At 34.5% G+C, this 24,083-nt stretch overlaps 1 protein-coding gene across 1 annotated transcript in view; it reads right to left on the reverse strand.

Annotated features, from left to right (window-relative positions):
* Window positions 1-24,083, reverse strand: part of ABCB5 (ATP binding cassette subfamily B member 5) — a 113,457-nt gene that overhangs the window by 23,934 nt on the left and 65,440 nt on the right. Inside the window, 6 exon segments of the mRNA XM_067745524.1 lie at window positions 653-753; window positions 3,505-3,708; window positions 13,261-13,344; window positions 17,775-17,852; window positions 18,034-18,138; window positions 19,099-19,242. Coding sequence (XP_067601625.1) covers window positions 653-753; window positions 3,505-3,708; window positions 13,261-13,344; window positions 17,775-17,852; window positions 18,034-18,138; window positions 19,099-19,242 — 716 coding nt within the window.

Genomic DNA, 24,083 nt, shown 5'->3' on the forward strand with positions numbered 1-24,083 from the left:
CTCTATAGTTCAATGTAACAAAGCTGCCTCTATGTATTTTCAAATGAATGGACAAGGTCTGTGAAAGGATAGTTACTGAAAGAGTTAAAGAGATTTGGTTTAAAAATATTTTCTATCCTAATGTTGCACTAATAGAATAGTGGGAATTAAATGGCGGTACCAACCACAAGCGTGAGTGTAAAAGAGTACAAAGCTATCTTTCTGATAAAGTAATACAAAGAGTATCACTAAGTAAATGTGGTAAGGAGGACTAGTTTAAAATTAAAAGAATTGATCACATTTGTTGTGCATATATTCATTTTAAAATGTGAACTCTTTATAGAGATTCAATATAAAGGGCTAAGCAATATTATTTTCTTTCTTAAATATGTTATTTCCTCAATCATGTTTCATGGAAATAAGAAAAATATGCACACTTTGTTATAGTTCATGGCAATGTGGGAGGACCTAAAACATATATTCTAAATGTGCTTGCTCTCAATCCTCTTTCTAGTTTCCTCTTGGTGGAGTCATATAAGGAATTACGCTATGCCATTACTAGGAAAGATTCCAGAGCAAATGAGTTGGCAGGCAAACCACTGGAGTCACCCAGGAGTGCTGCCTTTATAGGAACAAACTATAGTTAACACAGTCAGTATGAATCTACAATCACCTGTGCTGAGTCTGAAGCGTCTCCTCATACATTTGCCTGATGGCTTTTTCTCTTGTTAATGACACTGTAGTGCATATATTCTCCACAGTTTCGGTTGCTATATTATAAAACAAGATAATAAAATAGAGAAATAAAATTAGTAATGGCTGAACTTCTGGTTGTGAGTTACAGTCACAACAGGGACATATTAAGTACATTAAGTCAATAAGTTTTTCTGATGAGTTTTCTTAGCTTCTTGTTTTTCCTTCCCCAAAATAAGACAGGAAAATAATATATTAGGATAATAAGCTCAAGGAAAATTCCTTTTGAAAAGATTTCGTCCACTGGTCTAAATTTAGCCCTCTTTAAGTCTTCATTGAGTTTCTATTTAAACTAGTTCCATAAGCAGAGAGATCAAACATTAGTGAGCATTATGTCCGTATGTAATTATGCAAAGGAGCTGTCCTATGAATTATGAGCTGATTTAAGAAGAAGACAGAAGAGAGAATCAAGTAAATAATTATTTTATTCTAGCACAGAAATGCAAATAGCAACCAAAGTTCTCAGAAACACTGCTGTAAAGTAACATGGAGTGTGGCTTTTGAATTCTGTATAAGATATTGTATAGCTGTTTTTCATGTTGATGTCTGTGAACTTAAAAAGATATTTAGGTCAAATGTAATGCTTCTTCATAGTTATATAGTTTTCAAAAAGAAGGGGGATCAAAAATGGAGGAGACTTTTGGCGCAGAATAACTTCTTGGACATGAGAACACATGTTGACTTGAAAGAGAAACTTTTTGCTTCCACATTCTCTTTCCAGGCTGGCAGAGTGGACTGTGGGACAGATGAAGACCTAGGTGGATACCCAAGGTTGTTTGAAGGAGAACTTGGGTTACGGGAGAGAACTGATATGTAGACCATGGTCAGGACACCTGGATTCTGCTCTAAATTCTCATAATTTCAAAATGAACTCAAAGAAATCTCCATCTGTAACATTTTGTAGTGCATGAGGAAAATCGATGAGAATGCTGAAATCTTGAGGAAAACAAAAAGAAATGAATGAAAAAGTCTTGTGATCATTTTTCACAATAAAGAAAGGACTGAAAGCAGAACCTTAGAAAATAGTCCTTTTTTAAAAACTAATATGGTCATTTTATTTATTTTTTACTAATATGGTCATTTAAAACCTGAAAAATAAAACACTTGATGATTTTTCCAAATCTACACATGCAACCAAAGAAGGACCAATATGTTTTATTGGTCCATATTCTAAGTTTTGGTGTTTGGTAAAGTGACTGATTGAAAAGCTAGTGGGAAAGGACACATTGCTTATTTGATTGCAGTTATTGATTGTATACTCTGAGGTTACTTTAATAATACAAAAAGGAAAAAAATCAAATGGCACATAAGCAACTAAAGCTCATGACATAAAAATTAAGATGAATAAAATATAATTAATTATGGCCAGATTAACTTGGAAATTGTGATAATTTGCTCACACGGAGGGCTGAACAACTTTTCTGTGTTTCTGAAGCAAATATATGCTATGTAGTTCAGTCTGTACTGCTCAAGCAGACATTCCAAGGGTCCTTATCTAGTGCAAGAAAGGTGGAAAAGTCCAAGGGTCATGAAAACCAGATTTCTATGAGTCCTGTGCTTGGTTGGATCCCTATTCATGAATATTCATGCTATTTATAATATGATACAATCACTGTGATACAGACCATAATGATATTAAAATCATCTTTATATTCAGGCCTTTCACCAATGTGATATAGATCTTTGAAACTATATCATGAGAGGAGTTGGGGCTGGGTGACCAAGAGAAGACTTGGCATTTACATGATGCGGCTTCATAGCGTCACGAGAAGCAGGTTTTGGACCTCAATCAAGATGAAAGGCAAGAAGAGAAGGATAGAAGGCCACCAAAAAAAAAAAAAAAAAAAGAACTCCTTACCATCTAAGGTGTAGGCAGCAGCCTGCGAAAGTAATGCACTGCCTGCCACTGGAGAAAAGGGTGGATAAAAGATGGATATATGCTCAACAGGGATGTTGTACAAGAGATTTCTACTTTGGGTGAGTGGCTGGATCAAATGACATCTCTTTCAACTTTTAGATATTATGGTACTACATTACTAATGTTTCTCTAAATCACTACTACAATGATTATCTTTATGAATATGATTGATTCTGAGAAACTTATATATGTCAAAAAATTTTCCAAGTAAATACATTGTTCATTTTGATCATTTTAAAAATGGTCCTTGTCTCTAAAGCTTTGTTTTAGGCACTACCAATATCAGTACCTTGCCTTGAATTTAGTAACTATTATATTTCCTCTTTATTTTGAAAAATAAAATACCCAGAATTATTCAAGACATTCAATTATTCAATAATCAGAGAATGTAGAATCACAATGTTAACAAATTCCCCCACGATTTGGTAACAGTAATAATGGCTGACATTACTGAGTGCTTACTGTTTTCCAGATACTATTGCATATACTAATAAGACTAAGTGTTTTCTGTAATAGTCATAAAGATCTCTAAGGGGATACTATTTTATTTCCACTTTACAGAGGAAGAAACTGAAGTCCAGAAAGGTTGATGTAACTTGCTCAGATCACACATTTGTTAGTGGTAGAATGTGGATTCTAATTCAGCCAGTTTGACTCCAGAGCCTATGCTCTAAATTATGCACCCTATTGCTATGACATTATCTACACCCCATCTTAAACTGATCTGTATGAATTTCAATACATATACATCACTTTACAGATTCCTAAGAAAGGAAGTTATGTATTGTAAGGATAGGAGCTCTTATTGATTTTCTCTTAAAAGGTTATGATGGGAACAACAGTCTTTATTTTACCTTTCCAGCATGCTTAAGTTCTTGCTTATCCTTGTTGGCAAATCCAGTCATTGCTGCCATTTCAATCATTCCTGTCAGAGCAAGTACCGGAGCAATACTCAGAATCAAGAGTGTCATCTCCCATCCATATATGAAGGAAATGATAACTGAAAGTCCCATGTTAGTTACATTTTGTGTTAAGACACCAACCCTTGAACCTGTTGCCTATAATCAGACATATTTTGGAAAAAAGTCAGCTAATTTTAAATTTACAAGAATTGCTATTATAGTTTCTTGCAAAATAAGATAAGCTTTCTTTTTTAGGATTTATACATAGATTTTTATTTTGAATTTATACTTAGAGATTAAATAATAGTTATACTTTAAAAATGTCCACTACTAAGGAGTCATTATGTTTTATTTGTCTATATTATGTCTGATATTGTCCTTTGACATGTTCCTATTATTTTTGAATATGTTCTTACTTTCTGGCACAAAAAGATTTTCCAGGCCCTACACCTGAAATCTGTCATTTCTCCAAGGAGTTCCAGTTCCTGTTAGTGGAGAATGTTATTTAGGACTTACTATATGAAGAAAAAAAATTTTTTAATTAAAAAAATCAATATATGGTGCTAGTTGTACTCATTATCAGTGGAATGTTAGTAGATAGAACTGGGGAGTGTGTGTGTGTGTGTGTGTGTGTGTGTGTGTGTGTGTGTGTATGTGTGTGTGCATAGATGCAAGCACATATTGAAATCTACATTTACTTCTCTATTTACATTTCTTGAAATCCATGAGTTCATACCAATACCTCCAGTTCCAATCCAAAAACACAAGGTTATTTCCAGCTTTCTCCCTTCTAATATTTGTTATCCCCTTCTTCAACAGTGAGAAACCTGGCTCCCATTTTCTTTAACAGAGTTCCTTGATCAATCTCTCTGCTATCATGCAGATCGTGACCAATCTGCTATCATGACCCCTGTCTCTCCCCTGCATGCATACCCTCCTCACTCTTCTCTGGCTTGGCTTTCCCACATGAGGCTGCTGCCTCACATGGATGCCCAACTTACCATATGTGGGCTCCAAAACCAACCCTGCCCCTTCCCCTTACACTGAAAAAGGGCCGGTACTTTTTAGTCACTACACTGTAGTAGTGCTGAATGGAATGATTGAGGATATTCATTGAAGTATATACTTTGGATATGATATCTTGCGGTCCCTTTTCTGCACTTCATAACTTGGTTTCACTCAGCAAAGGTCTAAAGAGGCAATATCAAGACAGAAAAGGAGTTGGAAACATCATGGTATGAGGTAACTTAAAAGAAATTTGGAAAAAAATCTTAAATTAAGTAGAAATATCTTCATAACTGCTTTACGAGAACTGCATGTCTTATGAATTAACTTTCAGTGGGACACATGTTAAGTAATAAACTGAAATGTTAAATTCCTTTATGCTGTGATGAAAATATGAAACACCTATTTACCTAGAAACACAGCTATAATCAACCAAGATATCAATTCACATTTTCAAACATATGTTTTGCTCTGATCATGAAAACATGGCCATTGGAAAAGGTCTAAATAATGTTAAAAATTACATCCTTCCAGACATAAATACATACACACATTCAGATTAGGATTATTGTGTGTATTCAGCTTTGTATCCTGCTTTTATCTCTTTACATTATACAGCAAGCTTTTTCCTGGGTCACTAAATAGTCTTCAAAAAATATCTAGTAGATTGCTTCCAATTTTTCACTATTGAAAGCAAAGATGTAATGAACATCTTTGTGCAAAATATTTGTGCTCATCTTTTATTTCCTAATGTTAAATTCCTAGCCTGGAGTTATATGTTAAAGGGTATATACTCTTACATTCTTCATAGATATTGTCAAATTGCTTCTCTACAAGGTGATATCAATATTCACTGAAGTATCCCCCAAATTAGTATCATCATTAAAATAACAATAAAAAGCCCTCTTTCTCCACAGGGCTCTGACTTATTCCTAAAAAACTTTTGTGGTTTTAGTTTCAAGACTGCATCTGATAATGATCCACTATTTTCCCATTTTTTTCACTGAACTATCAAAGAAAACCCCCAAAAAGTAAAAACAAATAACAATAACAAACACCAAACAAACCACTAAATACTGAAAACTCAGACAGGTAACCCATTTTACATGCTTTAGGGCGTTATACACTAACTCTAAGCTATGAGGCTGAAATAAAAATGTCATTTGGTACTAATGCTTGCTTACACTCTGCCTCTTGAGAGTTTAAGGATGATGCAGAGATAAATGATGCCGTATATTATGGACTGAATGGTTCTACACCCCCCACCCAAATTCATATGTTGAGGTCCTGAATCCCAGTTCCTCAGAATGTGACTGTATTTGGAGATAAGGTCTTTAAAGAGGTAATTAGATTAAAATGAGGTTTTGAGGGTGAGCCCTACTCCAATATGACTGGTGTCCTTATAAGAAAAGGAAATTTGGTTGCAGACATGCTTGCATAGAGAAAAACAATGTGAGTACACAACACGAAGAAAACTATAAGTCAAGGTGAGAGGACTCAGAATGAAACCAACCATGCCAACACCTTGATCTTGGTCTTCTAAGCTCTAGAACCATGAAGAAATAAATTTCTGTTGTTTAAGCCACTCAGTCTGTGGTACTTCGTTATGGCAGCCCTTACAAACCAATATACTGTACTTGCTCCTCTCCTCCCACCCTCACCATGAGTTTCAAAGTTATATAGGTCAGATAGCTGGATGAAGAGGCTGTGGAACTTAAGTACTTGTACTGTTGAAGGTCCCACCCCACATCAGATTAACTATGGAATGCTCCTACAGCCACATAAACATATATATTTTTTGCTGTAAAATAGAAGTATTTTTAAAAATTACAATCAAGTTTTGTTAAGAATAAGATAGTCACTGTTCTTTTAATGTAAAATTTATCTAAATATTACTAAGAAATTACTTGCCATCAATTACTTGATAGCTATGTTTTTAGGCCTTTATACATTCATTAATTTCCACTTTGTACTTTCTTATTTTGAGGTCAATGACTTTTCCTTTTTCAGATCTCAGTTTTTGGCACGATATCTATATTAACAAAAGTGGAAAACATATCCAGGGAACAGTTATTCTTTTCTGTTTGGGTATTTCCTATTAGGTGGCCATAATATAGTTCCTTTTTTCACCACCTTCCTCTGTTTTTATCCTATTTACTTTAAGATTACAGCTCTTTACAGGAAATCAAAAGAAAATGAAGTCAAAAGGTGAAAAATAGGAAAAGTAAAGACAGAAAGCATGCTGAGGATTGTAGTTTTTGAGTATAAAATTATGCGGCGTGTTGGAAAAAGAGGTAGAGGGAATTATCAGAGGCACATCAGATGAACATTTGATAGTCACTTAAAATTAGTCTAAGGAGTATGCAAACCAACCTCATGTCTAAAAACATACAAGTGTAAACTTGCCAAATTTTTAATGGAATGGTCTTGTATTTGAGCTTTTTGTTTGGGACATAAGAACTTTCTATAAAGTGACTTGCACTTGCATAACCTTGCTTATTCAATAAGCTTGATTTATTCACTCTTGTACTAATCTGCTTCTTGAAAGTAAGATCATATACCTTTCTAAATGGCATTTTAGTTTAAGCTACCAGAAACTTACTGAAATATTCAGTCAACTCAGCCATGGACAGGCCACAAACCCTGCCTTTTGGTGATGGTAGTAGGATAAGAAGGATCTGAATATATCTTTCCTGTTCCAGGAAGAATTAACAGAAAACAACAGACATCTGGCCTTGAGAAATACTACAAGAACTAAAAGACAATTTAAAATTGCCTTAAAGACCTAGAGAAATAGTGTAGCTCTGGAAAGAATTTAGAACTGCAATCAGAGGAAATTTAATTAAACTTCTTTAGATTCTTTATCAACGTGCATGAAGATAGAATTTTTCCTTGGAAATCAAGAGCAGAAAGTCATAATTAAATAGTTCTACAGATAACAATTATTTATGGAGTATCTACTATGTCCAAATACTATCCTAAATGTGGGTCATATAACTTTGATAAGAAAGTTCCAGAGGAATGGCTGCCATAAGGAAATAAATGGAAAGATACTCAGTAAGCAATTGTAGAAATAAAATTCTATATAGCAGGATTTCTGCTTCTGGCTAACATGAAGAGAGGGAATGGATTTGTCCTCCCATCTGAAACAAATAAAAAATAGACAAAATATATGAACCAATAGTTTTCAAGATACTAGATCTAAGGCAACCAAGGGTGAAATGGGAAACAAACGAGGTGAGCCCTATGTTTGCCACGGTTTACCCCTTAAAAGAGCTTCCAGGCTTCAGGATAGGAAAGGTAAACTGAGATAGAGCCTAACAGACTCCATAAGTGGAGTAGACAAAGCTGAGTCTGGAGAGGCCAAGGAAGCTAGAGTTTGCAGCACAGAACACTGAAGAAGAGAGAGGTATACAAAAAGAGAAATCTGGATATCTGCAGAGGGTCCTCCTTGAGTATTCAACTGAAAAATGCATGTGTGAGGGCTAGTCATACCAGTCATACCAAGACCATACGCTTGGTCATACCAGCCTGACTGAATAACCTCATGATTCACTGGTCATAGGGTAGAGTATATTGAAGGGTCTTGCCTCAGTTGTTGGCTCCAGTCCTGCTTAATAAATCTTAAAATCGAGACCCCCCGCAAGATCAAACTGTTCCCAAGTAACTTAACTGCATCCCAGAACAAAACAAGAATATTTCTAGAAATACAAAAATATTCAGCACCCCAAAATGCTAAATTCACAATGTGTGGCATCTACACAAAAATTACTAGGTATGACAAAAAGCACCAAAAACGACCCATAATGAGCATAAAAATCAATCAGTTGAAACTCACCCAGACAGACAATGACATTAAAAGTTATTATCATTGTATAACATACATTCAAAAAGTTAAGAGATAATGAAAATAAATGAAAACGACCCACATAAAAATTCTACAAATTCAAATGTCAGTATCCATAAAAAAAGTTTTATTGTAACACAGCCATGCCTCTTTGTTTACCTATTGACTATAGCTGTCTTAGGACTATAATGATGGAGTTGAGGGGTTGCTAGAGAAACCATATGTGCCGCTCTCCTTGCTTTGTACTGCTGCTCACTGTGATGACATTGTATATAATTTGGCAGCATGTTGAGTGCCCTGTGTGTTGCTGTACTGTGATATTTCATCCTAGTTTTAAAAATTACCATTGTATGCCCATTATCTAAAGACAAGAAAGGAAGAGAAAAGTGGACTTTGGATGTCCTGCTTTTAAGGAAGGCACAATGGACTGTGGATCACTTTGTGTTCTAATTAGATGTCACAGTGCTGTGTTTATTATGCCATGAGACTATACAGTCTTAAAAATATACAAAACAGGTCGACATTAGCAGACTAAGCACGCATCACAAAATTCCTATTTCACAGGAAAGTAACATTTATAAAAATTAGAAATGGGAAACAAATGGAATGGAAATAACACAGAATGGAATAACAGCAGAATTTCTTCATAAAACTAAAAAGTGAAAACAAGGCTGAATCTAAAGTAAGTTTCTGAGTGGCTCATTTATTAGCTAAGCAAAGAAAGTCACTCACAGATAGTGAGTTAATTAAATCATGTTTGACTGCAACAGTGGAAGAAATCTGTTCAGAAAGCATAAACTAATATCAGATGACTAGCGTTTTGATGAGAAGAACTGCTCAAAAAGTTGAGAAAAACGACAGCAATATCAATTATCAACTGAAAACCAACATAGGTCATTTTGAGTAGTTTTCCCTGGCTCTTGATGGGTTGACATATGTTACTGATACTGCTCAACTGTTGGCTTTTTTGAGGAGTAGATACTGAGTTTGAAGTGACTTTAAAATTAGCTGCTATGAATAGTCTGTGTGGAACAACTGAAGGTGAGAATATTTTCAAAGAAGTTGAGAGATAAACTAGATGAGTATAACCTGAAGTGTAATCTGCTAAGATGTATTATAACTGATGGTGGCAAAAATATTTGTAGAGCAGAAAAAACAAAAAGGTTTAGTTGGACAAATTACAAAGTTTGTGAAAATGTAAGGTGTTTAAGGCCTATTGTTATTCACCCTATTATTCATTAGCAAGTATGTTGTGGAAAATAAATGAATTTATCACACATTATTGGACCAGTGGCGAAGTTCATTTGCTCCTGTAGACCTTACTATCTTTATTTCTTTTTTTGTCAAAAGTGGAAGCTGAATTTCTTGACTTGTCTTCCCAGACAACAGTTTGAGGGCTTAGCAGTGGTAAAGTTTCACTGCAAAGTTTTGAGTTCAGGGCTGAGATTGAAATTTTTTTTTTTTATAGGAAGGACCACCTTTAACCACTATGGTTTTGGATATTAGCTTTTGCTGTAGACTTGATAATGTCTCAATTAATTCAACCTAAAATTGTAATGCAAAACAGCAATTATATGCCAACCTTATACTGTGGTAAAGTGATTTCAAAGACTACTCACATTGTTTGAATTATAAGTAATGTTAAGCTGTTTTATACACTTTCCATGTCAAAAAGTTAAACCAAAAGGTGAGGTCACCATTGTCCATGTAATGATACCCTAGCTCTACCTAATCAATTCACTGGGCTCTAGGAATTAATAAAGGAAATTTTTATTTCTTGGGGCAATGTAACTGTAGTTCTGATGAGAATTCTCGGAACTAACATTGTGTCTGTCGGTATATCAAGTGTACACTGTGGCATCAGTCACACACTTTCATGTGGACAAAAGTGAGGTAAGACTTCTGGTTGATGAAAAGGGGTTGCTAAAATATACAGAAATAATACTTTGTAACTTTGTGAAATTCAGTCTCCCAAAGAATTTAAAATGGCTTTATACCTTTAATAAAACTACATACTACACAGAAAATAGTCTGTTGACAGATGTACTGGCAGTAAGCCATTGCCTTGGGCTGAAATAATACCAGTTAAATTGGTTGTATTCAATCAACTATTTCAGGAATCATTTTGTCCTATAACCTTATTTCACTAACATGTTTTTCTCATGACTCTCAAAGTATCAGAACATCTAAAAATAGCCAGGAATTTATATTTTTGGTAATTAGTAAGGGCTTCAGAATAAAATTTACTGTTATTAAAGGGTTAGTTTATAAACATTCATCCTAATACATTTGATAAAATAACATGTAACTGAAATTACATGATGAAGAAACTGAGATGGAAATATCTTAAGTTGATATGATAGGATATATGACCCCAAATTATTGTTTACTGATTCATCTCTAGTGTGGTGTGTCTTTGTGATAAAAGAAATAGTGGACAACTAGGATTAGTAAATAATCTTCCTTCGATAGAAAGAGAATCCATTCAAGTTAGATATGAATCTACCTATATATGGCAAAGCAAGGGTTTATGTGAATTATATGCCAGTAGACACAGTCTTATTCTTGGAATCCTTCTTTGGTTGCTATGCTTTCCAAATTCTTCAACTTTAAATGTGCCATCAGTATTCCACCCATCTAGTGTTTAGCTACTACTTCTTATTTAATGAAAATGATTTGACTTGCCCAGAAGTTATCATGAGACCAACATTTACTAACTGAAACAGGAAATTTTCAAATGATTCAAATAGTATTAGTCAAAGGCTTATAAGGAATCACACTGACAAATATTCCCATTAATTTTTCTTGATGAGAGACAACATTATGTATTAGAAACAACTAATGGGTATTTGGAGGGTAATGTTCGTCTTTAGCACTAATTTGTTCTTTTCATTTAAGTAAATACTGAAAGAGATGTCTCACGTATCCAGTATAGCTTATAGTAAGAATACTTATTTCACTGGATTCTTAAAAGATCTGAATGATGATAGGTAGTAAGAGAAAAACGTGCACACAGCAAAGGAAAAAAAACCAAGTTTTGTAGAATGGGGATTCAAAGGGAATTATAGGGATTGATACTTCTGCCAAAAGTAGTGAACCATTGAATTTCTAAACACAGATGTTGTTATTTATCTGATTCTATTGTGCTATGGAAGATTAATGCTATGCTCATTAGTTAACTATTAAGTGAAATTTTATCCATCATTTTCTTCCCACTTATACAAGTACAATCCAGCTCCTCAGCCTTACTTTAAAATTTAAATACTATCTAGTGAAATTTAGAGTCTTGTTTTCAAAATTATCAAAAAAAGTTTTAGGAAGAGATGAAGATGATGCCCCCTTTCCTCTTGAGCTCTTTCTACATCATAAAATTAGTTTTCCAAACCAATACAGAAGCATGTGAATATTCATAATTGTAACCAACTTGTTTTATTCTCTAGTAATATAAATCTATCCTTATATGTATATATTGAACAAAGAAGTCTTGCAAAAGTTACAAAAATTAGAATTGTGGCCATGTCCTGTGGAAATAGCTTCCAAAAGAAAATACAATTTTGAAGAGCTGTTTCAGTTGACAATTTGTTGCTCTGGTAGCAATGCTGTAATCAACATTTCAGTATTTCTAACCAACAAAAAAATACTTTTAAGATTTTTCTGTCATTCAGAGGTGCATCATTGACTTTCCTTTTCTCCCACATGAATGATAAGGAAAAAGGAAAGTCTATAATTCTTGTAGAGTTCTTATTTTAACAGAGATCAAAAACTTTACCTCACTTAAAAGTGGGAAATCTTGTTTTGCATTCCTTTTCTCAATTATAGTAGAAATCCTGCTTGTAATATACAGGTTAATTTTATTAAAATAATTGGAAGAAAACTAATAAATTACCCTTCATCTCTTCCACACTACTCTACTGCCCATAAATATTTAAGTGTCACTTTGACGTACATTATGCTCGTCATTTCTGTCATTGATTTTGAATATGGTTCATAAACATGAATTTTATTTATATGTATTGTGACCAGTCATGATCACACATATCTCTTTAACTTGATCTGTATAACAACTAGCACAGAACCACTTCCAGATGCATATGAATTTAACATGTTACATATTATGCTAAATAAGATTTTATTTTCTGGGGGGAAGGAACAACTAAACTTCATTCTTTTATTAAAACTTCTAAGTTATGTGTGTGTGTTTTCATTTTGTTACTTTTTCTTATCTTACTATTTAATTCTGAGCTCTTTTCTCTAACTCATTCTTGGTATCTTCTTTAGTCCTCTGGTTATCCTATTACATGTCCTAAATCTCCTTTATTTTTGGTTAAAAATGTCCAGAACAGAAAGGCTTCTTTATATCTTTCACTGCGAGCTCCCTGTTAGCCCTGAGACAAATCTGGTCTCCTTAATGATGTGGGTCATCTCAGCATAGCTCACATATATGCACAAACACATGTGTGTACACGCATGCATGCATACCATATACATACACCATTTAAAAATAAAAGCAGGGACTTTCCTGGTGGCACAGTGGTTAAGAATCTGCCGGCCAATTCAGGGGACATGGGTTCGAACCCTGATCCGGGAAGATCCCACATGCTGTGGAGCAACTAAGCCCCTGGGCCACGACTACTGAGCCTGCGCTCTGGAGCCCGCCCCCCACAGCTACTGAAGCCCGCGAGCCTAAAGCCCATGCTCCGCAATAAGAGAAGGCACCGAAATTAGAAGCCCACGCACCCCAATGAAGAGTAGCCCCCGCTCTCCACAACCAGAGAAAGCCCGCGCACAGCAACGAAGACCCAACGCAGCCAAAAATAAATAAATAAATAAATTAAAGATAAAAGCAATATACATACTCCTTGAATTTGTGCTGTATCTATGGCTAATATTGTTGTCAAGGCTCCTGTGCTGTTTTCCTTATCATCAAACCAGGAGATATCCTAGAGAAAAAAAGGAATTAACATATGGTCATCAAAAAGATCCTTTTCTGACTTGCGATTTTGCTACATTAACTTAGAAGCCATTTGCCTGCCTCCTTACTCACAGGCGCTTAATTCTTGTAAAAACTATGGATCAAATAACTTTTGTTTCTTACTTCACAAAGATCTATATTTAGATACAAACTGAAGAACTTAAGCCCAACAGCTTGGACTCATTACCATGCTGCAATATTATATAATAATCAATGTTTAAAATGGTCATTTTGAACCACAAAATAATTTGTAATTTTACTCCACAATTTGTGGAGAGCAGATTTTACCTAAAAAGTAAAGTAATGCACAACACAGTTTAGAAATATTTCCAAACCTTTCTGTCTAAACATATAAATGATAAAAAATAAGTCTGTCGCCTTCTCTACAGGACCCAGATAGGTGAGATTTTCCCTGACACTTCATATTGCCCCTTAGATCTTATAAGTACTGGGCCTTGTGGGAAGCTAAAGATGCAGAAAGGCTGCTGTAAAAACCCTGCAGCCAAAAAGCATGCAATTTGAAGGAGACAGGTCAAAAATACAAGCAATAGGGCTTCCCTGGTGGCGCAGTGGTTGTGAGTCCGCCTGCCGATGCAGGGGACACGGGTTTGTGCCCCAGTCCGGGAGGATCCCACATGCCGCGGAGTGGCTGGGCCCGTGAGCCATGGCCGCCGAGCCTGCGCGTCCGGAGCCTGTGCTCTGCAATGGGAGAGGCCACGACAGTGAGAGGCCCGCATACCACAAAAAAAAAAAAAAAAAAAAAAAAAACAAGCAATAAAAGCCTAACGTTATAACCAATTTCATTTTCAACAGCAAATAGAGATAGCACTTCTTAGCACCTCTCAACTTGAGGAATGCTGATTTCCTTTTATTAGTTATTGACTGTTTCCTCCCATGCACTCAAACCAGTTATATCTCTTGTGGATTAAACTACATGCAGACTGTCTCCAAAAAAATGACTGATTTTTAGTGAGTGAAGAGCAAAAGAACTGTTGGCTTACTACAACCCAGCCAGGGCCCTGATGCCCACGTTACACATTTTTGCCAACTAAGGAAACAAAAGCAAGAGAGATAGAAGGCTGTGCATTAATCATGCTGTTGTGTGAGAAGAAAGCCCCCGTGGAGGAATACGGCAGCGGCCAGGGGGATTACAACCCTGGCATGACATCACTACTCTTTAAACCCCTGGATTGGGAAGGTGTCCCAAAGAGTTTAGGGTCCTAGACACACAAAGGGCATCTTATAGAGATCATGATACGCACTACACAGTAGCCACTTTGAGAATACAACCCGAGTCAAGAGCCTAACATACCATGAACACACATCAGCAATGACAGTAACTACAGCACTCTTGATCTAGAAGACATTACCTGTTTTTTTATTGTATACTAAAATATATATATATATTTTTTACATTGCATAATTCTTTCTATATTTCAACATGACATGGAATACACAAAGAATTTCTAGAAACAATATAAAGTAAAAATATAGAAAAAGAATTTATCACTTACTATTACATTCCTGATTCTATAGTATAGTAATTGCTATAATACGCAAGGCAAAGGATACATATATGACTAGTCTTAGTCTTTCTCTGATGTTCAGTCAGCAAGATATCCAAAACTGCTTTTCAACAAGTCAGCAATTATGCACTCTAGAGATTGTTTTCCATCATAGGCATTATATGCTAAAACACTTAGCAGAGTTTCTGGAGCACAGCTGGTATTGAGTAAAAATTAGCTTGCTTCTTCTCTTCCTGATGGTAAAATGATTATAAGCTAGGCTAGCAGGTTTTCTGATACTAGTAAATCCATTTTTTTCCTGCCAATAATTCTATTAGAAATAAAAAATTACAGTAGCACTATCATAAGTGCGTGGTATGTCTTTTCTCATTTAATCATCACAACTCTATGAGATGGATACTGACTATCCATATTTTATATATGAGGAAACAGAGGTACTGAGAGATTAAGTAACTTGCCCAAGGCCACATAGCTGGAAAGAACTGAGGCCAGGATTTAAACCTAGGCAATCAGATGCCAGAGTTTTTAATCAACTATCCTGTTCTGCCTCCCATCTAACTGAAACGTTACAGCTGAGTTTCCTGACATGTTTTTCCTGCTTCAGGATTTGTTACCTCAAATCCTTTTGGAAGTAGCTTTTTGAGATTCCTTAGTGATCTCCACTAATGCCATCATCTTATGATTTAGTGACCCTCCACAGAAGCCCTAGCCAATCCAATTTAGAGAGAAATAGGCAAAAAAAACCTTCATATCTTTTAAAAAACCTAATAGATTTATAGGTCAATATTTATCATTAAGAAATATAAATTTAGCTTTAAACACAATAAGCAATGGATTATTTATAACCACTGAAGTCAGCGACAATTAGAACATTCTTTTCAACTGGAGGGATCTCAAGTCATCAAATAAAATAGAGATTTTATACCTACAAAAAGACCACACCTGATTCCATAAATACCTCTATTTCAACTGAGGTTTCAAAATGGTTATAAAAAGCACTGCAAGTTTCAGCATGATTTCTAAGACTTAAAATATCTTATCTTAGGGGAAAAAAAAACAGGTAATAGGAGTTAGGGCGAAACTGTACATTAGGAACTTCCCATACTACAGAGAAAAGTGAAATTCGTTAAGACATTTATTGAGAAAAGGCCAAATACATTACTCTTTTCTTTCAATTTAAGAAAGCAAATAAGCAAAAAGAGTGCTAAAGAATGAAGAGGTAAAACAAATGGTAAGCTGAAAGGGGCTCAGGTGAATTTATGGGAGAATTTAATAACATCTGCTGAATAGCACAGAGTTTCTGTCTGTCTTTCTATGTGTTTTGAAGAAGAGTTTATGGTTTACAGATTGCTGTATTCTTATGGGCAGAAGCTACTTAATCCAAGAATGTTACTGTCCTACTGTTCACGTGGCTAATGCTAGGCAACGGAGTAAGATCCAGTATCAGCCATCAGGATATTTGATTAACAATATTCACTGGTTTAACTGGCTTGTGGTCTTGGGACTCCTCCACCAAAAGCATCCTGTAATCCTCTAGAAAGAAAGTTCAAAGTAATGATCGGAAAAGTTAAAGTTTATACTCTTTAAGACATTCAGGAAACATTTTCAAAAGTTCCTGAAAATTGAAAATAAATGTCCTTGAATGTATAAAAACATAAATACACAAAAACCAAAAATGACCAAAATTGTCGTGTGAAACATAGTATTAGTTAATTAAAATCCCACCTAATTTCATCAAAGATTTGAGGTAGACATAAATTGTTCATAAAAAAAACCCCAAAAGCTTAATGGGGTACAAGCTTAATGTGAGCGAGACAAGATGTGCAGTCATTAAATCATTTTATGACCCTTCAAGTAGATTTTTGTTTTTCTGGATTAAGGAGTGTCTGCAGTTGTCTCTGACAGGACCTTTTTGAGAGAAGAAGTTAGGCACCAACTGCTTCAGAGCATTAAGTTGCTATGGGAAACGTCCCACTCGCTTCATTTTATATCTTGTTGTCCTCTAAGAGCACATAAAGGTGGAGGAGTTTTGTTACTCAGCAGTCCTTTGAGCACTACTGCTAAAAGTCACAAGATGTAAAAACTGGTTTTGACAACTCGGCTGGAGTGACAGTAACTCTACTTTTGAAAAGAAATGACCCTGGCAGGAAGCTATTTGCCCCTACACGGTGAGCTCTGGTGACAGAAAGTGTGGCAAAGGGCTTCAAATGATTACTGGCTTTCAGGGTAACCCAATACACCTTGGCCTTCTGAAAGAATTTTAGAGGTGCCAGTCTGAGACATTCCTGTCATTTGCCCCCAAGACTCACTTTTCAAGATTACTATTTGATACACCTAGTTTTAGTTATTTCACAGTTGTGAATGATCAGCTGTGGCAAGCCAACCTGCCAGCTAGACTGATGTTATCTGAATTCAGAGAATGGCTGCCTTCAGAAGTCAGCAATGAAAAAACTTAAACTGTGCAGATGGATGAGAACTATAGAAATTAACTCCTTTTTAAACATGTTTCCCAAGATACTGTAGTTCTTAACACTCCTTTTCAGTTTTAATTTAGCCTCCATTCTGATTCTAGAACAACTACATTATACATTAAAAGAGATTTGTCAAGATAAGTGCAAGGAACAGGGAGTGGACTCTAAACCTTGTTTTCTATAAACTGCATTTTTGAACATAACAATTTTGGACTTGCTTCTGTTAGAAAATACAGTACAATAATTCTAATACAGTTGCTGCTTGGTACACAAAAAAGGATGCTTTTAAATGATCAAAGGAAAGCTTATGTCAAGAAATTGATGTGAAGAAAAACTAAAAGCTAGAATATTTTAAAACACATTTAAAATAAAATAAGAAAAAAGCCCAACTAAACACTGACCTGATATAACATGGCTTTAAATGCCAAGTATCTTAATCTCATGGTTAAAATTTCCCCTGCTCTGCCATAAAATAATCCCTGGAAAAGAAACAAACAAACAAAAATCTACATTTATTTTTAACTGTCTGATTTATTTCTTTGGAACATTCAGTTACTATATTTACATATTTGTATTTTATTTAGTTACTATTTTTAACTCAAATAGGATGACATAAAACAGTAATCACGTACATATTTGTTTAATTCATTAAAAGTTTACCTGAATGAAATAACTGACAAAGCAAATAATACCCAAAATTACAAATATCATGGAATAAATTTCTGCATCATGCTTTAATGTGGTTTTATCATCATTTTCAAACATCTGAAAAAGAATAGATTTTTTTAATCAGGTGATTGGAGGAGAATATATTATAAAAGAAGGAGAAAAAACTAAAATGTCTATTCATCAGGATTTTAAAAATGAATTTCAGCACAGTAATTTCCACACATTTCTGGGGAAAAAATGCACCATTATACTATCCTTTACATTCATTACATAAAAAAAAATTCACTACTTCAATAAAAAAAAATAATTCACTCTTAATTCTCTCACTTAAGCTATGTAAATACAGGATCAGACAAATGAGTCCTCTATCTGCTATTAATATCACCACATATTTTCAAAGAAACTATTGAAATTAGTTTTCTGATTGAGTTATTATTTCTAATAACTTCTCATAACTCAGGTTTCTTGATATTCGTCTATTCAGAGTACTACCTGCAATATGAGACCTTTATAAATTTCTCCAGAAATTGTTCCTAAAATTAGTAGTTATACATATACTGGCATCTATGTTGACACAGTGTAGCAACAGTCCAGGAGACTGAAGACTTAAGGTGGCTCTAATAAGATCCATGAATTCATCAGCTCTCCTGGGTTCCCCAGCACAATCCCAAACTCTCATTATTTCCTCTCTCTGAGCTGGCTGGTAATAAAAAATGGCCATTGTTCAGACCAGTTGAAAGAAAGAGTGGTCGTATTTGTCTCTTTTATTACTTCAGTGCTTTGGAATGCTGATACAGCACTGGAGTCAGAATTAGAAAACAAAGCAATTTCTTTACTGATTGCCCAGTCAACAAGGTCCAGCCAAACACTTCACAATAGAGGCTGGCTTATCCCCTGAGAACATTAGTTAAACTTTCTATCATGGATCCCACACTAGGGGTGACCTACTACACGTCCCAATTTTCCCCTTGCTCGGTCAAAGTATACCAAGTCTGTTCTCTCAGGTTACACATTGTTTAAAATTGTTAAAAATATTAGCAAATAAATTTTACTTACAGTTACAATTTTTGCAAAGATGATGGAAAATACTGGATGAACAGTTCCATTTAGAACAGAAGCCAATATCCCCAGAACCACAGAAGGCCATTCAGACTTGTTTAATTTAAAAATTTTTTAAAGAGAAACTTCAGGAAGACTTGTCTATAAATAAAATACCTTGGTTATAACCCCAGTTTGAGAGCATAATGGAACCTAGAGAAGTTAGCCAATCTTGAATAAATCTATAATGTAAAATGTCAAATATAATAGGTAACAGAGTAGAAAGTAGAATTTTTCTTAGAAAAATTTTACTGCCCATATTACTGATAAAGATCTCAAAACAAAATAAATTTTACACAAAAGTGACTATTTGTGCAACTTATCACCTTTTGGCATTTCACTCAGCCACTATCATTAAAAAAGTACAAATTAACCCACATGTTCTGAGAGCTAAGATTCACAAAAGAAATGACAGGCATATTTTCCTTTACACCTGTTAAACTGGATTGCACATCATGCTCTAGCATAGGACAAAATCTAGATAGGAACTAAGCAGAGACAAAGATAAAAGTTTTTCTAGCATTTTAAGCTTGAAAATTTTGTAGCTTTGTGACTTATTTATGGAAATATTTTTCTAATATCTTGGTTAAAAGCTTGTTTTGGGGTTCCTATTTATAAGTTAAGTGTTGCAATATCTGAACATATTATTTACAATCACCAAGCCTCAGTTTCCTTATATTTTTGAGGAAGGTATCAGTTCCTATCTTACAGGATTTAAAATAAAAATTTTATTTTATATTGGAGGATAGTTGATTTACAATGTTGTGTTAGTTTCAGGTGTACAGCAAAGTGATTCAGTTATGCATATAACCATTCTTTTTCAGATTCTTTTCCCAAATAGGTTATTACAGAATATTGAGTAGAGTTCCCTGTGCTATACAGTAGGTCCTTGTTGATTATCTATTTTATGTGTAGCAGTGAGTATATGAGTATATGATCCCAAACTCCTAATTTATCCCTCACCGCCCAGCTTTCCCCTTTGGTAACTGTAAGTTTGTGAGTCTGTTTCTATTTTGTAAATAAGTTCATTTGTATCACTCTTTTAGATTCCACATATAAGTGATATCATATGATATTTGTATTTCTCTGTCTGATTTACTTCACTTAGTAAAATAATCTCTAGGTACATCCATGTTGCTGCAAGTGGCATTATTTCATTCCTTTTTACGGCTGAGTAGAGGATTGTTTTTATTTTTTTATTTTATTTTATTAAATTTATTTATTTATTTTTGGCTGCATTGGGTCTTCGTTGCTGCGTGTGGGCTTTCTCTAGTTGTGGTGAGTGGGGGCTACTCTTCACTGCGGTGTGTGGGCTTCTCATTGCTATGGCTTCTCTCATTGCAGAGCAACGGCTCTAGGTGCGTGGGCTTCAGTGATTGTGGCTCGTGGGCTCTAGAGCACAGGCTCAGTAGTTGTGGTGCATGGGCTTAGTTGCTCCACAGCATGTGGGATCTTCCCTGACCAGGGTTTGAACCCATGTCCCCTGCATTGGCAGGTGGATTTTTAACCACTGAGCCACCAGGGAAGCCTGAGGATTGTTTTTAGAATTAAGCTTAACTCAGTATTTGAAAACAGTAAGTACCCAATAAATGTTAGCTGTTGCTGATGTTATTATAAAAGGAAGGATAATATTATGCAAAATCCCAGATCTTATACAGAGAAAGAACACTGCAAGTAGCTCTGGTATCTGCCAGTCTTTCCTGGGATCCATGGAGGGTGCTATGGGGAGGTAGTGGTCACAATAATCAGAGGATAAATAACACAATGGTGAATTCCCCTTACTCTTGTCTGGAATATGTAGAGGATTTATTTCAGAAACTTAAAAAATCTTATGAATAATTTTGTAGTGAGTAATTATTTTGAATAGGAAAGTAGACAGCGAACTACTAGGCATTTCATATGTTAAAACTTCCTCATGGCATTCACTCTTGAAGTAATGGCGTTTATGAACCTAATAACCAGAGAAAGACGTCAGGAAAGACTATAAAATAGTTTATAATTCTTGCTTTAATTTTAGTCTGGCAACTATAATAGAAACTCCATTGTTTGAACAAAAGAACTTTTAAAATTCTAAAGCCTTTAAAGTCTATTTTCAGGATTGGCTAAACCTGGGGTTACTTAATAATTTGATTACCTATTATCTTTCTTTCTGAAGTTTTCTGAAGATTAACATCATAAAGAGCCTTATTTTTCAGTTAGGTCACTGTCCAACAGAATATACAGAAATTTTAAAAGTTCCATTCCAACTCTTTGTGGAGCACTAAATACAGATTTTCTTTTTTGTCAAATTCTTTATAAAATTACCTCATTTTGTAAGGAAACTAAGGCTTAGCATGTCCTAGGAACAATACCAGTAAATTACAGAGCCAGTAAATGTAGGAGGGCTGTCTTGCTCCTACAGAATAATCTACCCTTTTGCCTCTAAAAATATAAAACAGATGGAAAAAAATGGGTATTACTTAAATAAAGTTATGATAGAAAAGAATAAAATGAAATAGGATCAAAACAAAATGAAAATTTTTAGTAAAATCATGAAGGACTCTGTGCTACCTAACTGTGTTACAGGTTATAGCATGTTTTAACAGAATTTGATATAAAAATATATGAAATTAGAGGCATTTTGTAAAGAGATATGAAAACATTTAAAAAAGCTAAACAAATCTCTTAAAGATTTAAAAATTTAATCTGATATATTTTAGAGCTTTATTGCGTTATAATTTTCATGCAATAAGCTGCACATATTTAAAATGTACCATTTGAAAAGTTTAGACATAACTACACACCCATGAAACCTTCACCACAGTCAACATAGTGAACATATCCATTACCCCTGTAAGTTTTCTCCTGCTTTTGTATTCCGTTTCTTCTATACCTCTCAGCTGCCAGTGCTCTTCCACTAAAACCACTCATGTGTTTTCTGTCACTATAGATTGTTTTGCAATTTCTAGAGTTTTCTTTTAATAAATGGAATCACATAGTATGTGCTCTTTTCGTCTGGATTCTTTTGCTCAACATAATTACTTTGAGATTTACTCATTCTGTTGCATGAATTAATATTTCATTCATTTTCATTGCTGAGTAGTATTCCATTGTATGGATATACCAAAATTTATCTGTTGACATAAGTTTGGGTCATTCCAAGTTTGGGGCTATTACAAATAAAGCTACTATAAATACCCACATACAAGACTTTGTGTGAACATATGCTTTCATTTCTCTTGGGTAAAAACCTAGAAAAGGAGTGGCTGGATCATAGTAGGTATATGTTTAACTTTTTAAGAAACTGCTAAATGATTTTCTGAAGTGGGATTACTAATTTTTTATTCCCACCAACAAAATGTGGAGTTCTAGATGCTCCACATCATCACCAATACTTGGTACAGTCTTTTTAGATATAACCATTCTAACAGATGTATCATGACATCTCGGTTATGATTTAATTTGCATTTCTCTAATGCCTAATGATTTTAGGCACCTTTTTGTGTGCTCATCTCCCATATGCATATCTTCTTTGGCAAATGTCTATTAAAATCTTCTGCCCATTTTTCAATTGGGTTATTGGTATTTTTATTACTGTGCTTTGGGAGTTCTTTGTATATTCTGGACACAGTCCTTTATCACATATGTGACACAAATATTTTCTTCCAGTTTATGGCCTATGTTTTCATTTCTTAAAAAGTTTTACAGGGAATTCCCTGGCGGTCCAGTGGTTAGGACTCAGCGCTTTCACAGCTGGAGTCCAGGTTCGATACCTGGTCAGGGAACTAAGATCCATGTGGTGCAGCCAAAAAAAGGAAGTTTTACAAATAGCAATTTTATGGATTTTGGTGAAGTCTAATTTATCAATTTTTTTCTTTTATGAATTGTGTTTTTGGTGTTTATAGCAAGGAAATCTTTGCTTAATTCAAAGTAATAAAGGTTTTCTACTGTATTTTCTTATGAAAAGTTTCTAACGTTAGGTTCTTCAGTAAGGTCTGTATTCCATTTATAGTTAATTTTCATCTGTGCTTTGAGGTATGGATTGAGGATGAGTCTTTTGAATAGATATGTAATTCTTTCAGCATCATTTCTTAAAAGGACTATACATTCTCTGTTGAACTGCCTTTGCCACTTTCGTCTAAACAGTTGACCATATGTGTGTGGGTCTATTTCTTGACACTCTATTCTGCTCTATTGATCTATTTGTCTATTTTTGTTCCAATAGCACATTATTTCGATTACTATAGCTTTGTATTAAAAATTGGAATTAGGAATTATAAATCCTACAACTTTGTTCTTTTTAAAAGTTGTTTTATCCATTTTATCCTTTTGAATTTCCATCTAGAATCAGATTGTCAAATTTAACAAAAAAGCCTGCTAAGATGTTTATTGGGATTGCCTTGAACATATAGACCAATTTGGGGAGAACTGACATCTTAATAATATTGAATTTTTTTATTCACATACATGGTATTTCTCTCTATTTAGGTCTGCTTCCATTTTTCTTAGTAATATTTTATATATTTCAGTGTGGGGTCTTATAATCTTTATCAAATTTATACCCAAGTATTTAATATTTTTGATACTACTGTACATGACACTGTTTTGAATTTCATTTTCCTACTTTTTGTTTTTAGATTATAGAATTAGAGTTGATTTTTATATATTGATCACATATTCTGATCAGTTGTCAGCCAAACTCAGTTGTCAGTTGTAGTACCTTTTTTTGGTGTGACACCATAGTACCTTTTCTTGTGGATTCCATAGAATGATAATCATGTTGTAATTATGTTGTTTGTGAATAAAGACAGTTTTATATCTTTCTTTTCTATATGGATGCCTTTTATTTTCTGGTCCTATTGCACAGGCTGGAACTTTCAGTTGAGTAGAAGTGGTGAAAGTGTACATACTTGCCTCATTCCTGATCTTTCACCATTTAGTATATTGTCAGCTGTAGATTTTTG

This window comes from Pseudorca crassidens, chromosome 8 (genome assembly GCF_039906515.1).
Source record: "Pseudorca crassidens isolate mPseCra1 chromosome 8, mPseCra1.hap1, whole genome shotgun sequence".
Lineage (NCBI taxonomy): Eukaryota > Metazoa > Chordata > Mammalia > Artiodactyla > Delphinidae > Pseudorca > Pseudorca crassidens.